We start from the raw sequence: 14,967 nt of genomic DNA on the forward strand, positions 1-14,967 counted from the left end.
AAAATTCATTGTTCAAAAGAGATTAATCTGAACCTCAACCTTTTTTGGGCTCATTTACAAATATTATTAAAACAGCAATTGAAAGGGACAAACTAGGGATGCCTGGGTAGCTCAGTCAGTGAAGCATCCAACTTCAGCTCAGGTCATGACCTTGCACTCGCTCGCTCACTGAGTTCAAGCCCCCGCTTCGCTTCGGGCTCTGTGCTGACAGACAGCTCAGAGCTGGAGCCTGTGTCTCCCTCTCTCTCTGCCCATCCCCTGCTCACTCTCCGTCTCTCTGTCTCAAAAATAAACAAACATTAAAAAAAATTTTAACAAAAGGGACAAACTAATCGAAACCAAATATTTTATTAGTTAAAATTGAGATCCTAAAACCACTAACACTATACAACTTAAAAATAACCTCTTGGCTCCAACCTAGAAAAGTTTGATTTGCCAACATACAATGAATATGCAGGAACCTACTACTACTGAGTAAACAAATTGTCTTTCACAAACAAGTTACTGTGAGTTCTAGAGATCCTGAAGATGATCATTATCATTTGTCTGAAAGACGACTGCTAGAAATGCCTACTTAGTTAATGTACTCATAGAGCTGGACACTGAATGGCATAACGATCATTTGAAGTAGAAACCTCTTGTCTACCAAATATTTTACTGAAACTGATATTAATATGTAAACTAACTTAAAAAGTCAACTCTTAACTGTCTACAGCAAAAGAGAGCTTTGGTACCAATAAATGGGAATTAGGGCGTCAAAATAGACATTGTAGATTTACAGTATGTTTTTTTAAATTAAATTGGCAATGCCTATAGACAAAAGCGTGAAAGTCTCATCCTTCTGTTACCTACACTACATGAGGAATGAACAACCAGACTCTTTCAAGTTACTGATCTAAATAAAGCACTATCCTAAAATTTCTTCCAAAATAATTAATGGGTCACATCCTACAATTTAGCAATAGGTAAAAAATTAAGTACTTTACTTTTCAATGCCCCCTTTATCTTTTGACAGGAGCAGCAAGATACTGGGGTAAAAGTAATTCCAATAAGTACTTCCAGAATAATCAATTTTAGTTTTTCCATTTGAAGGGGGGGGGGCGGCTAACAAGAACAAATAAGTAAATAAAGGGTGATTTAAATTAAAAAGTAGACTGGGCAAGGGGAGACAGTAGGTTTAGGAGAACAAATGCTGTCAAACAACCATTTTTGCAAAATGCAGAGTATTATTATAAATCCTTCTTAAATTACACCCAGGGCCATGTACCTTGCACATGAAATTTGGATAATTGTTTGATAAACCTCAAGGTTGCTAGATAACTTCATGAAAGTTATTAACACATTTTCATTGTGAGAAGCAAAGGAGAAATAAAAATAATCAAGATACATAGCACTTTTACTTTTTGAAATGGCTATCCTAAAAGTTTTTCTTAAATCCCGATTTTGCAAAGTTCCTTCTCTCCAGTCATCAAGTACACACTGAAAACAACTTTACTTATGAGTACTGTGGACTATCTATGGAGTATGCATTTTTCATAAATGTAGACCAAAGTGAACTAATTGAGATTTGGTTCTAAATTCAGCCTGTGATTCTTGGATATAGCTTTGGAACAAAATGAGTGGTGTATATATATATTTAAGTATAGTTACTTCTTAATTTTGTTGGGAAAATATTTATATTCTCAGCCCAAAAGATTACTTTTAGAGTTTGAAAGATTAAAGATAAAAACAAAATTGGTTCAACAATTGTCAAATAAAATGAATACAAACACTGACCACAACAACTTTCCACTCAATCCAAAATAAACCACTTCAGTTGAGCTCGGCTCACTTAATTTTAAAAGTATCCCCCTTTTCCAGATTCTTAACTGGACTGATTATTGCCTAACAACATTATCTGTGTTAAAAGTGAAGAGATAAAAAGTGTTGTAAAGACTGCACGAGTGATTGTAATGTGTAATCACGTTTCAGAGCTGGAAGGGATCTTTGAGATCTAATCCAGCACCCACATTTTATAGACGAGAAAACTGAAGCCCAAACGGAGTCTTTTGGTCAAACGACATGACCAAAATCACATTCCATGGCTGAGCCATTCATTCATTCATTCATCATTCATTCACCCATATACTACTGAAAGCTGCGTAAGTGCCAGGCTTGGTGCTAGGTACTGAAAACAGGCTGCAGGGCAGCAATCGGCAGCGTCCAGGCAACAGGCAAGCTTTTTCCTTGTTTTAAGAGAAATCCTTAAATGTCCTCACCAGGAAGAACTCCTAGAAGACTTCCACAGCCTTTGCAGCACCCGGCCCACTTTCAGTTTCACACATTTCAGTAAACACAGTTGGCTTTAACTTTGCAGAGTCCACAATCATGTTTACTTTAAACAATCAAGCATTAACAAAGGGAAGCACAGTATTGTGAATGAGTCCCTTTCCAGTACATTCATAACTTAAGGAAGTGCAATCAGAAAATGCCCCCCCCCCACAACACACACAAGAGTTCACAGAGAGGACAGCTTACAGAATCAGAGAAAATGAGGTATCAATACAGGCCAGTTAAGTCTAATAGCTCAAGTTTACCAAGTGTGGAATGTAAATCTCTCCCCGTTTCATTCAGATGTGGGTATATTTTTCTGAGATGTCTGCATGTTAAAAAGACCTCTAAACTCACATTCAAACTAATGCCCTCTTCCAATGAAACGTACATCTAAACCAGGCCTTTCTGCTTAAGATCAACTTCCTTTGATTTCTAGTTGATTAAAGGAAAACTAAAATAAAAAAATAATGACACCTAATGTGTTGGCTAAAAGAAATTCAAATCCTCATACAATAAGAATAGCAATAGCTCAAACTGCACATTTATGAGTTTTGTTTTTAAAGAGATGGGCAGTGAACTTATCCATCAACATAAATCATCGCTCTTTCTGCTTGGACTTTTACAGTCTTTAATATTAAGTCTGGCACTTAACTGTTTTGTGTATATCAATTCACAGTCAACTTCTTTGAGGAGAAAAAAACCATATTGACAAAGCTTTTAAATAAAACAACCCATAAGTAAGGCACTTTGAAATATTAAACAGCAGCTCTCTGTGCACCCATTTTCAGCATTCTATACCAAAATGAAACACAGCTTTCACAGAGCTCTCGCAGATGACCAGTGGGTGATTTCTGATAAAACACAACCTCACTGAGGCTCTTTAAAGGCTCTTTGACTTTCTTGAAATGACCAGTGGGTGATTTCTGATAAAACACAATCTCACTGAGGCTCTTTAAAGGCTCTGTGACTTTCTTGGAGCTATTGTCCATCCGCTCAGGAAGAAAGTGCTGTTGTGCTCTTCTATTTCTCAAACTTCCAGATCTGTTTTTTATCTAGAGCATCACAAGTTCTCATTTGAACATCAGGGCGACCCTCAGGTGTCCGAAAAGCACTAAGGCACAGTCCCGAGCGGGGATGAAAAATGGTTCCATCTTCTTCAAAATGCCAAATAATGTTTGCTGGAATGGGGAACCCATCTTTTGGACAATTTTGCATTCCTACATAATTTTTTTGCTCAGGAACCTCTGCGCATAACTCTGTCACAGAGTTAAACCTTATTTCCTTGTTTGAAGTGTATTCAAAGAATTGATTGCCTCCTTGGCCGTGGCAGCCAAACAGTGAAAGGTTGGCACCTGTGGGGTTACTGTCAGGAGAGTTATAATCTAAACATTCGGAAGAGATTCCCATACTGCGAATAGCTCCGTGCCAGCCTGGCCTATCCTCTGGAACATGTAAATTAGAAAACACATTTTTCAAATACCAGTCAAAGCTCTTGCACTTCAGCCGTTCTCGTAGTAATTTTCTTTCAGATATATCACCATAAGCTTCTTTCCTTGCTGGAGGGTTTCGATTGTAGAAATGCTCTTTGTACTGGTCCATCCACACTTCCGCTGCCCGAGCAGTATTCTGTAGGAAATTGGGCCGAGCATATGGCGCCCGCTTGGGGAATACATGGCCCACGTGGGAACACGGGTGGATCTCCAGTTTACCTCCACACTGCCACACCCTAAAAGAAAGCTCCAGGTTTTCACCCCCCCACACTTCCATTCCAGTGTCATATGTTCCAAGGTACTGAAAATATTTCTTGCTGACAGCAAACAGTCCTCCAGCCATGGTGGGAGATCGGATTGGGTCAATTCTCGATTTCCGTCTGTCCCTTTCATGTTTGGGGACTGAATGCCACTGGAAGGTTAAGCGCCAGTCAAATCCACCAATCATGGGCTCCCCGGTCTGCATATAGAACTCAAAAGTATTCCAATCAATGGTGTCTATCACAGGACATACAATTGCTGTTTCATCTTTCCCAATTCTTTCCAAAAGTGGTTCTAACCAACCAGAATTACACTCACAGTGGCAATCCAGGAAAGTGAGGACATCCCCCGTGGCAAAAGTGGCCCCAATCAGGCGGGCTCGAACCAGCCCCTCCCGCTTATTTGTTCTAATCAAGCGGACTCTATCGAGATTGCTGATGTAAGTTTCAAGCTGTGTCTTCAAATAAACTCTGTCACTCAAGTCATCCACTAGGATGATTTCCTTCAAGAGGACTGCAGGAGAAGTTTCTAAAACACTGTGGATGGTGCGGAGCAAGGTCGACCAGGCTTCATTATAGAAAGCGATGATAACAGAGGTGGTGGGAAGTCTCCTATAATTAAACTTCTGGGATTTACACTCATACATTCTTTTATCCTCTATGTGACGGTGCAGGGAAATCCTGTCGCTGAGATAAATATTAATGGCATATCTCTCAATAAGTTCTTCTTGCTGCTTTAGTTCATCCTGGCTGAGCTGGAGTTTGCTGGCTTTCCCCCACTCCCCAAGTGCGTGGAAATCTGCAGGGGGCTTCTCATAAAGCGGTCGAGACAACTCCTCTGCCTTTTCCCAGGGGCCTGAGAGCTGTTTGGGCCCCCTCTCCCTGGCAAGGCCGGCTGCTGAGGAGGCATGGAAAGTAGAGACAGAGAGTTCCACCAGGATATAGGCCACCGTTAAAAGCGCCAGCAACAGGCAGCTCTTGCCTGCCCAGGTCCACCTCACGGCCATCCGGATCCTCATGGTTAAGGCGCAGACGCGGCCACCAGAGCCACCACGCAGGGGAAGGACTTCGGACCAGCAGATTGAGGTCCCGGCTCAGGTAGGAGCGAACTTCCGAGCACGTCCCTCCTTTCACGCAGGCGCTCGGCTTCTCTCCAGCCACAGGGGCTTCGCAGCGGTCACCGGAGACCTCTCGGTCCTTGGCCTCCGGCACAGCCCCAACTCCTTTCTCCCCGCTTCCTCCACTTGGTCTCACAACTTTTCACAAACTCTCTGGCCAACACCCCACCCTCCCTGGGCCGAGGACAAACCCCTCCCCTTCCCACTCACTCCTCCTGGCGGTTAGTTCGAGAAAGTCGTCGGCCAGGCCCGGGCCTGGAGGCGACTCGGCGGGGCCGGGCTGGGGGCCAGGACGGGCACGACCCAGGTGCCCGAGGCTGCGGCGCTCTCAACCCCCACACGGGTCCTCGGGGGCTCTCCCGCGGCCCCGCGTGGACAGGAGGCAAGGTTTCCGACCACCTGGGCCTTGGCCGCATCACAAAGACGGGGAGAGAATGAAACTTACCAAGTTGTTTGCCGTTGGGACTGAAGTCCACGGACGTGATCGCAGCTTTGTGGCCCTTAAAATACCGCTCCAGAACGGGGTCCTCCTGGGAAGAAAGTCGTCGGGTTGTGAAAGCAGGTGCAGCCGTCGGACGCGGGCGTCGCGGGGTCAGCGCGGCCGCCTCCGCCGGGGCCCGACCCGGGAACCGCCACACGGGCGCTGGCCCCGCGGAGCCCGAGGGCCCTGCGCCAGCGCCCGCTCGGACCCCGACTCGGCGAGGCCGAGCGCCTGCCGCCCGCGCGGAGCCCGCCCCCACCGCCCGGGCCGCTCCCCAGAGTCGGGCGCCCGCGCGGGGCCACCGGGACGGCTCATCGGAATGCACGTTCCCGGGCCCCGGCGCCGGAGCCACAGGCGCGAGGCGGGGCGCCGGCTCCGGGGCTTTTGCAAACCCGCCAGGTGATTCTGACGCAGGCGCTCCACTGGAACCCTCCGAGAATTCTGGGGGCCATGGGGCTGCCCGGGCTCCGTCCCGAGCTCCGGGACGCCGGGAGGAGCGCCCGGGATCCGGCCAGGTAGCGTCAGGATCTCCGGCCCGGGATCCAGGGATCCCCCGGAGCGGAGAGTGAGGCGTGGACGTCCCCGGGGCGGGGGGCGCGGGGCGAGCGGCTCAGCACCCGGCAGCGGACGCTTGCCTCCACCTCCCGCCAGGTGCTAGCGCGGCCCCGCGGCACCAGCTCCGGGGAGGCGCCCCCCAGCCCCTCCTTACCGGGGCGGAGGCCATGGGAGGAGCGGCCGGCGCCGGGCTCCAGCCGGCGGGGGGGACCGGGGGAAGGGAGGGGACGGGACGGGAAGGGGGGACCGTGCGGCGCCCGGAACCGTCTGCCCAGAGCGGCGGCGCCTCCCGGTCACTACAACAACGGCGACCCAGTCAAACGCCGCGCTCCAGGCGTGGCCAGTCGAGCCCCGAGGCGGCGCCCGCGCCGGAGGAAGCCGTGCCCGGGCCAGCAGGCAGGCGGGACGCTCCAGGGTCAGGTGTGACAACGCACGAAAGCCAGCGTTTACTAACACTCGCACTGCCCGCGGCTTGAAACCGTGAAAGAGGGCAGTCACCGCGGTGGCAAGGAGACCGAGGCGAGGGAGAGGGCAAGGAGTCTGTGATCGATGCAATCGGAGTTCGATTACACGTTAAAGAGACAGCGCCCAGGAATTTGAAGAGGGTCCCCGACAGCGTAATGACTGGGGAAGGGAGTTTGGGTCTGAAGAGGGGCAGCTTGCTAAGTATTCATATACGCACAGGAACTAAACCTCTGGAGGACAGATTTTAATTTACTTTATCACTATTTTTCACACAATACCCTTCGTGATATAAATGCTGGAGAGATGAATGAATGAATGTTGTGCATCTACTTAATGTTTTTTCTGCTATGTGTTTCTGTTCTAATCTGCCCGTTAGTGTATGCTTTAGAGCAGCCACTTTCCTCGGCAACAAGTTTAAAGTCTGCAGGAAGCCTTAGAAAGAAACTTTTTGTTTTGTTTAAATTATTAGGCTACATAGTAATATAGCCATTTGTATAGCAGGCTTTCTTACACACAATATCATTGGCGTTTCGGCAACGCCATGGCGCTGATGCAGTTATAAAATGTTACCAACGTTTGCAAATTGCAAACTTGATTCCTAGATAGTTTACATATAATTGTCAAAGATTACAGAGTCAGATCTTCCAATTCTAAACCCATATTCTCTTTTCCCCTACCTCAAAGCATGAAAGACTCGGCTGAAAATTACATATAAAATAAACATTCTTGGCAGCAAAAAAATGATGTAATAGACAGCCGGTAAGACACATATTCTATGTAAATGAAAGGTATAGTACACACCTTAATTGCGGGTTCTCTAGTTGTCTAGTGATAGAATTTAGTTTTAGTAAATACCGCACATAGCAATTAAACAGACAGGAAATAGCTTATTTGCTGACTATCTCCTGTATGGCTCTGAGGGGTACGCAGGTGACTGAGACATTTTCACTGCCCTCAAGAACTCAACAGACTAGCTTTCTGAGTCTCATATTTTAGTATGTATAACGATGATTTAGGGGACCCCATTCCCAGAGATGCTGATTCAACATGCATAGGGTGGGATCGGGGCTCTATAATGTAATAAAGAAGTCTTAGCTGTGTACATTGAGAAACATTGCTGTAGTCTAGGAGGTGATGTATCAAGAGTGTCGATACCAGCAACTTACCAACAAACTGTGACAGGACTCTGAGCTTTGCTGCTTATTCCCAGACTAGGTGTGACTTCAAACAAACAAACAAACAAACAAGACTGACATCTGACATGCTTAAAAATAATGCTGGATGCTGGTTTGTGTGTAAAACGTTGTAGCTCTGTGGAAAACAGTTGTGCAGTTCCTCAAAAAATTAACTCCTAGCCATATAACTCCAAATGTATTGAAAGCAAGGGCTAGAACAGATACTTGGACACCAAGGTTCATAGGAGCGTTGTTCACAACAGTCAAAAAGTGGAAACAACTCACATGTCTAACAGTGAATCTATAAAGAAAATGTGGTATGGACATACAATGACTGTCATTTGGTCATAAAAAGGAATGAGATTCTGATACATACCACAACGTGAGTGAAATCTGAAAACATTATGCTAACTGAATAAGCTAGACACAAAGGCTAGTTGGATTCATAGAGACAGAAAGTGGAATGGCGGCTGCCACAGGTGCGAGGATAAGAGAGAATGGAGAATTACTGTCTAATCAGAACCGAACTTCTGTTTGAGGTGATGATGTTCTGGAAATAGAGATGGGTGATGGTTCAAAACATTGTGAATGTACTTAATGCCAGTGAATCGTACACTTAAGAATAAAGTTTACATTTTATTTTAATGTATATTTGACTGCAATAAAAATAATAATTCTAGAAACTCTGAGGAATGACCAAGACCTCATTATTTCTCATAGCCAAGATATGTCTGATCTTGGGTATAGCAGATTACCAGAAAAGGAAAAAGGTAAAAATGTAGAAACTAGCTCAAAAGAAAAGTTTTAAAGTACAGATTTTTCTCTAAGTCTTTTAGTAAAAATACAATTAAGCTTTTTTTCTAGTTATCAAAAAATACATCACCTATTGGGCCATTACCTAAACGTAGACTTAATTATTATTATTATTATTATTATTATTATTTTTCAGAGCGCTTGCGGGTCTCAGTCAGTCAAGCAGTCTTCATGTTTGGCTAAGGGCTAAGGTCACGATCTTGCAGCAGCAGTTTGTGAGTTCCAGCCGGCTCTGTGCTGACAGCTCAGAGCCTGGAGCCTGCTTTGGATTCTGTCTCCCTCTCTCTCTGCCCCTCCCCTGCTCGCACTGTCTCTCTCTCTCTCTCTCTCTCTCTCTCTCTCAAAACTAAAAAAAGAAAAGGAAAAAGAAAAAAAACCATTAAACAATTTTTTAAATAAAATACTTTTTTAATATACTTATGGTGTGCTCACTACATGCTAAATGCTCTTCTAAGTGCCTTGCAAATTTTGACATTCAATCCTCATAAGAATCTTGTCAGAGAGGTGCTCTAATCACCATGTGCATTCCTCTATGAGGAAACTGATATGCGGAGACATCAAGTTACCTGCTCCAGGTACACAGCTAGGCAGTGTAGATTTTAGTCGGTGCCTCCAGACCCCATTCTTAGTTACTAAGTCCTGACGCCTTTTGCATGGTTGCAGGCATATTGCGAACATGTAAAATTCAGTATCCTAGCCTAACAGTAAATTCCCCCCCCCCCCCCACCAAAAGGAACTTCTTTGTTTCCATTCCACTCTTCTCTTTTATTAGTCCAGTGGCCCCTCCCATGGTTCTTTTCCATATTTGATTTGATTTTGTTTTGTTTGTTGTTCCTCACCTTTGCAAACCAGCAAAATGTCAGAGATAGATATTTAGAAACATGGCCAAAGTTGGGGAGATATATATATATATATATATATATTTTTTTTTTTTTTTTCTAACCTCAAGCCTGCTTGAATTCATGTAATAGCACTTGTCACAATAATTTGGGACCACTCCCAAACGGCAAATTTATTAATCTGGAAGAAAGCCACAATAATCCACAAAACTTAAAAATCTATAGGCTATCATTGGGGGCAAGGTACTGCATAAGACAAAACTGATCCTTTCATTAGCTCTCCTTTTCCAGATTCCCTTCAGATTAGACACTGACCATCTGTACTTGAGCACTATAAAAATTTGTTTTTATGTTAGCAGGAGTCATTCCTGGGTTGGTTCCCTTCGCGGGTTGAAAATTCAGGGATAGCACACAAGTGCCATCTACTGTTCACCTTCCTGTGTGGTTACTTGGAATGAAACTACTTTGTAGCCTGTTTGCAGGCAGTGTAACTTGTGGCTACAGTTGCTCCAGAGTATAGGAGCGTACCTAGAAAGGAAGTACCAGATCTGTTTGAATCATGAAAGCATTAGCCTTTTTTTGGTTTTGTTTTGAACACCACCAATGATTTATTTCAATCAACATTCAGTCTCCAAATCCTATCCATGGTATCCTCCCAATAGAATTTACCTTCCCATCTTTCTGTCCTTATGTCTTCTGCCCTGCTACAGGCCGCCCTCTTCCTCTGCCTCCCAGATCATTTCAGTAACAAGAGCAAAAATTAATAAGTGAGACTACAGCAACCTAAAAAGCTTCTGCGCAGCGGAAAGAAACAAAATGTAAAGGCAACCTCACAGCTGTATTGGATCCTTGAAAGTTGACACGATAGATAGTAGAGCTTCAACGTTTTTACCATAACAGCAACAACAATAAAAACAAAATGGTAATGATGCGTTGGAGAGGATGTGTTAACCAACCTTACGGTGGTGAGTATTTCAAGTCGAATAGCAAATCATCACATTGTACACCGAGCAGTGGGCTGGACCTGGGCACTCAGGGGCTCCTCCCCCTCTCCGCTGTCCTTGCAAAGCGGGTTCTGCTTGCTTCTCCCACTCCCAAGGGATGCTCCAAGGACGGAGCCTTGAGAGGGGGATGTGATGTTGAAAACACCTGCATGGTATATATAACAAGCCAGCGAGGGCCTCTTTATAAGCTTTTAAGATTTGGAGGACGTGTCCAGGGATCCCGTTACCCTGCTACCACCCAAGACAAGCCTCTTATCTTTTCCTTACCACTTTTTATTCACTTATGTACATTCCCTTTGCTGATATTATAATTGCCACCTACCTGACTCTTTCTTGGGTGTCTTCCTGCCCTCTGCATATGGGAGCTGGTTTTCAGCTTACACCAGGAGAGCTTCAGAGAGGGTTGCGAACCTACATATACCTTACAAGAGCTCAGACGGTAGCCCAAAACCTTTCATTTCCATTAAAAGAAAGGAGAGCCATCCCTTTTAGAATTTAGCAACACAGAGATAATATAGGTAGTATTACCACCTGCTGCCTGGCAGATAGTAAGTGCTTGTTAAGACTTAGATTCTTACGCCTCTGTCTCCTGACCCTTTCAAGGTTTGAGTCAAGACGTTTCATCAGAGAAGGCAGAGGGGGGCAGGCCAGACAACAGCACTGTGATATCTTAGCTTCTGCAGCCCCACAGACTCAGTCCGAATCTCATGAGAGGGGACACAGGAAGAAACTGTTTTATGGTCAAGTCTGGTGAGACATCTGGCATAGGCCACACTGCTTGGGCAGCCAGGAGGCTAAGTGGGAACCAGAGTGACAAAGGAGGGGGCTCCTACCCAGGTCTGCGTGGACAAGAGCATGATTTTGGCACAGTGAAGATTTCAGAGACCTTACTCTACTGGGTTGTTGTGAATTATTTAATTCAATTGGATGATTAAAATCAGTAGTTCTTAACTAGGACACCCTACCCCCACCTCACATTTGGCAATGTCTAGGGACGCTTATGGTTGTCACAGCTAGGGGTATGGTACTTTTGGCATCTGGTAGACTGGGCTCGGGGGTGCTGATAAACACCCGGCTATGAACAGGACAAGCCCCATGTCAATAGCACTGAGGCTGAGAAACCTCGATTTAAATGAAAGCACTTAGCACATACATGCTCTGTAAATGTTGATTCACCCTTACGGCCTGATCTCCTGGTGTTCACATTTCAGATAATTAGCAATCCCTAAATGTACCATATATAGCAAAGTTTCTTCATTATAAGACATACTTTTTATTTAAAAAATCATGGTTTTAGGATAGTAGTTACACTTGCGGTGAGCATAGCATAACGTATGGAGAAGTTGAATCACTATGTTGTACACCTGAAAATAATGTAATACTGTGTGTCAACTATGCTCAAAAAATAATAATAATCACTGTTTTCATTTTTGAATTCACTTGAAATGGGATAATTTATATATTTTCCCTCTAAGTAGCTGTTACCAAATCATGGTGGGTGTCAGTTTATGACATCTTAAACTACAAAAAAAAAAAAAAAAAAAAAAAAAGTAGTATGCTGTATACATTTCTAAGGTTCTATGCTTCAATTTCTTGTATTAGATCAGAAGTTCTTGAGATAGTGCCTGGGGTCATGAAACAGCAATCTATTCATATGTCCACTGATTCATCATCACCAATTACATAATCATTAGTTGACTTTTCTCCTGGTGCTGCTTACAAATACCGATGTCAAATTCTGCACACACTAATCTTTTTTCTGTGATGAATATACAAAACAAGAAAGAAATCAGAAACATCCACTTTGCTAGAGATCCTGGAGAACAAGTTGATCAATTCCTTCCATGAAGAGATGGGAAACCAGGGCTCCAGGAAGGCTCATTGGACATGCCCAACTTCGTGAGTGACCCAGTCAAGCCCACAAGCCGATGGTCAGGAATTCCAGTCCAGGAATAACCACAAGTGTGTAATCTTTATTCATGATGAGCTCAGCAAGAGGTTACCACTTTTTTTTTTTTTATATAAATTTTTTTTAACGTTTTATTTATTTTTGAGACAGAGAGAGACAGAGCATGAACGGGGGAGGTCAGAGAAAGAGGGAGACACAGAATCCGAAACAGGCTCCAGGCTCTGAGCCATCAGCCCGGAGCCCGACACGGGGCTCGAACTCACGGACCGCGAGATCGTGACCTGAGCTGAAGTTGGACGCTTAACCGACTGAGCCACCCAGGCGCCCCAGAGGTTACCACTTTTTATTCATCTGATGAGACTCAGTGACATTCTTTACGGGACAGAATTTTGGTCCCCAGACTATATTCCACAAACATTATTGATTGAGCACGCCACCAGGCTCCAGGAAGTATATTAGGTATTAAACATACAACGATAAGTAAAAATGGGTACAAGGGTAGGAAACTTACTTACCTTCTAAACCCAAGCAGATAACAAGGATGGGGGCAGGGGGTAGACCACAGGGTTGCCAGATACAGTATGAGGTGCCGTAAATGAATTGCATGAATTACATAGGACATACTTACACTAAGAATAATAAAATCAATGTTTATCTGCACTTCACCTTTAAACTAGACATCTTGCATTTTTATCTGCTAAATCTAGCAACTCTAGCGAGCTGGTAATCTGGGCGAAGGGGAAAGTGCAGGCCTCTTCTAAAGGGGGAGCTGCTGCACAGCATCTCGGGAATGGTTTCCATGAGACATGCAGCCCCAGGGTTAGCAATCATTGGAATTATTATGATAAGCTAGAAATCCAAGATTTCAGTTAAAATGTCCCTAATTTTAAAAGTTGTATGCTGGGGGCACCTGAATGGCTGAGTCAGTTAAGTATCTGACTTCAGCCCAGGTCACGACCTCACAGTTCGTGTGTTCAAGCGCCACATTGGACTCTGTGCTGACAGCTTGGAGCCTCGAACCTGCTTGGATTCTCTGTTCCCCTGTCTCTCCACCCCTCACTCCCTCGAGTTCTCTCTTGCTCTCTCTGTCTCTCAAAAATGAGGATAAATATTTTTTATTAAAGTTGTATGCTGATTTGGAAATTTTTAAAGATTTATGTGGGGAAAAAATAATTTCTGTAGCTTGTGATGGTATTTAAGTGAGCCCTAGCGAACACCTCTCTTTCCCACCAGAATAGAGAAGCAGCTGAATGCTACAGGTTTGTGACCTGTAGATGAAAGTCAAACGTCAGCTATGATACTGACGATACAACAATGAAGGATTTGGCTTAAGAGTACAGCCAAACAGGGCTGTTAGCAGGCTCCTCAACTGAACTAAGCCTCCTCTTCCCCCACCCAGCTTTTCCCCCCAACAAGGCAGAGTTTACCCTACAGCCAAGAGAGCAAACAAGAACATTCCCACTTTGCAGACAGAAGGATGTGAAGAGAGGAGAGAGTGGCAGAGACTGAGCTGAGTGGGCTCCCCCACTCTCTTCCCAACTCTCGGGAAAACTCTACCCCCACTCCTCACCCCCCTCAAGCCTACTGCCACCCCAGAACAAGGAAAGCAAAAGGGAAGAGGCCAGGACTATTCCTCCAAGGCAGCCCCTCCTTCTATGGAAACAGGAACTGGAGAATAAGTTCTCCAGGTCCCTCAGCCAGTTGACTCTGGTCCACGAGTTTCCAGTTCTGTCCACCTGACTCGGTCACTGACTTTCAAAGTTTACAGTTCAGTAGAAGAATTGATGTAATAGAGTACACTGATGTACTACCAACACTTTAACGCACATCTGTGTGGGATCTGTCTCCACCCCAGTTCTACCTGGAGTAAGGTGCATATAAAGGTTATGATGCTGCCGAGGGAGACTTCCCACCCTTTCTGTCTCTGTTTCTGCTGAGGCCCCAAGACAAGAGACGGTAGGCACCCCACATTCTAATGGGAAGGGCTGAACACCTATGCAGGACTTGGAAAGAAGACGCAATAAACCAGTTGTGTGTCTAGAGGCTGAGTTTGGAAATAAGAGGATTTTTGTGGAGAGAGAGTCAGTGTGTTTGTTCCTCACCCCCCTTTCCACCTATCAGGGGAGGGTAAGGATATCTCTCCCTGCATTCAAGCCTACTGAGAGAAGATTAGAGTATCTTCCAGATATGTACCTCTTGGGATCTGCTGAGCCCAATGATGCCCTGTGACACATGCCTGTGAAAGCAAAAGGTGAGAGGCTGTGGTTGGCCAGTTGCTCTGTGGGCACAGACCAAGCTGCCCTGAGCAGATTCTCCCCACTGGGGGCAAGGACACAAGAACATGTTTCCAGGACCAGATGTGACCTGTGGGGGAGAGAGAGCAGGCCTGCAGCGTGACAAAGCCTGAAGCGAAGCCATGAACCCAGTAAGAGGATGGACTGCCGGCGTCCCAGGAGCTGGAGAGGCCATGAGGGTGACATGCGGAGACAAATGCACCGTTCACGTCACAGGGAGCACAGCTGAACGGTCCCAGCGAGGTCCTCTG

At 45.1% G+C, this 14,967-nt stretch overlaps 2 protein-coding genes across 9 annotated transcripts in view; both read right to left on the bottom strand.

Moving 5' to 3' along the window:
* POC1B (POC1 centriolar protein B) overlaps positions 1 to 6,467 on the bottom strand; it is a 95,069-nt gene extending 88,602 nt beyond the window's left edge. For 5 of the 8 annotated variants that reach the window (XR_006220104.1, XR_006220102.1, XR_006220105.1 and 2 more), the window contains exons 1-2: positions 6,372 to 6,467; positions 5,627 to 5,711 (exon numbers count right to left, since the gene is read on the bottom strand). Coding sequence is in view for 3 of the 8 variants with exons in the window: in XM_042992877.1 (XP_042848811.1) it covers positions 5,627 to 5,711; positions 6,372 to 6,386 (100 nt within the window). In the remaining 5 variants the exon portion in view is untranslated. Of the gene's footprint in view, positions 1 to 5,626; positions 6,193 to 6,371 lie in introns of those variants that run through there. The other 3 variants (XM_042992875.1, XM_042992874.1, XM_042992876.1) reach the window with 3 other exon arrangements.
* LOC102950099 (polypeptide N-acetylgalactosaminyltransferase 4) lies at positions 292 to 5,505 on the bottom strand. Its single transcript, XM_015539077.2, has one exon. The coding sequence runs from the start codon at positions 5,080 to 5,082 to the stop codon at positions 3,334 to 3,336; it is 1,749 nt and encodes a 582-aa protein (XP_015394563.1). The 5' UTR covers positions 5,083 to 5,505; the 3' UTR covers positions 292 to 3,333.
* Positions 6,468 to 14,967: the final 8,500 nt, after the last annotated feature.

Source organism: Panthera tigris, chromosome B4 (assembly GCF_018350195.1).
Source record: "Panthera tigris isolate Pti1 chromosome B4, P.tigris_Pti1_mat1.1, whole genome shotgun sequence".
Taxonomy (NCBI): domain Eukaryota; kingdom Metazoa; phylum Chordata; class Mammalia; order Carnivora; family Felidae; genus Panthera; species Panthera tigris.

Coding starts and splice junctions, on each gene's coding strand:
- LOC102950099 (XM_015539077.2), bottom strand. CDS start 5,082: ATGAGGATCCGGATGGCCGTGAGGTGGACCTGGGCAGGCAAGAGCTGC.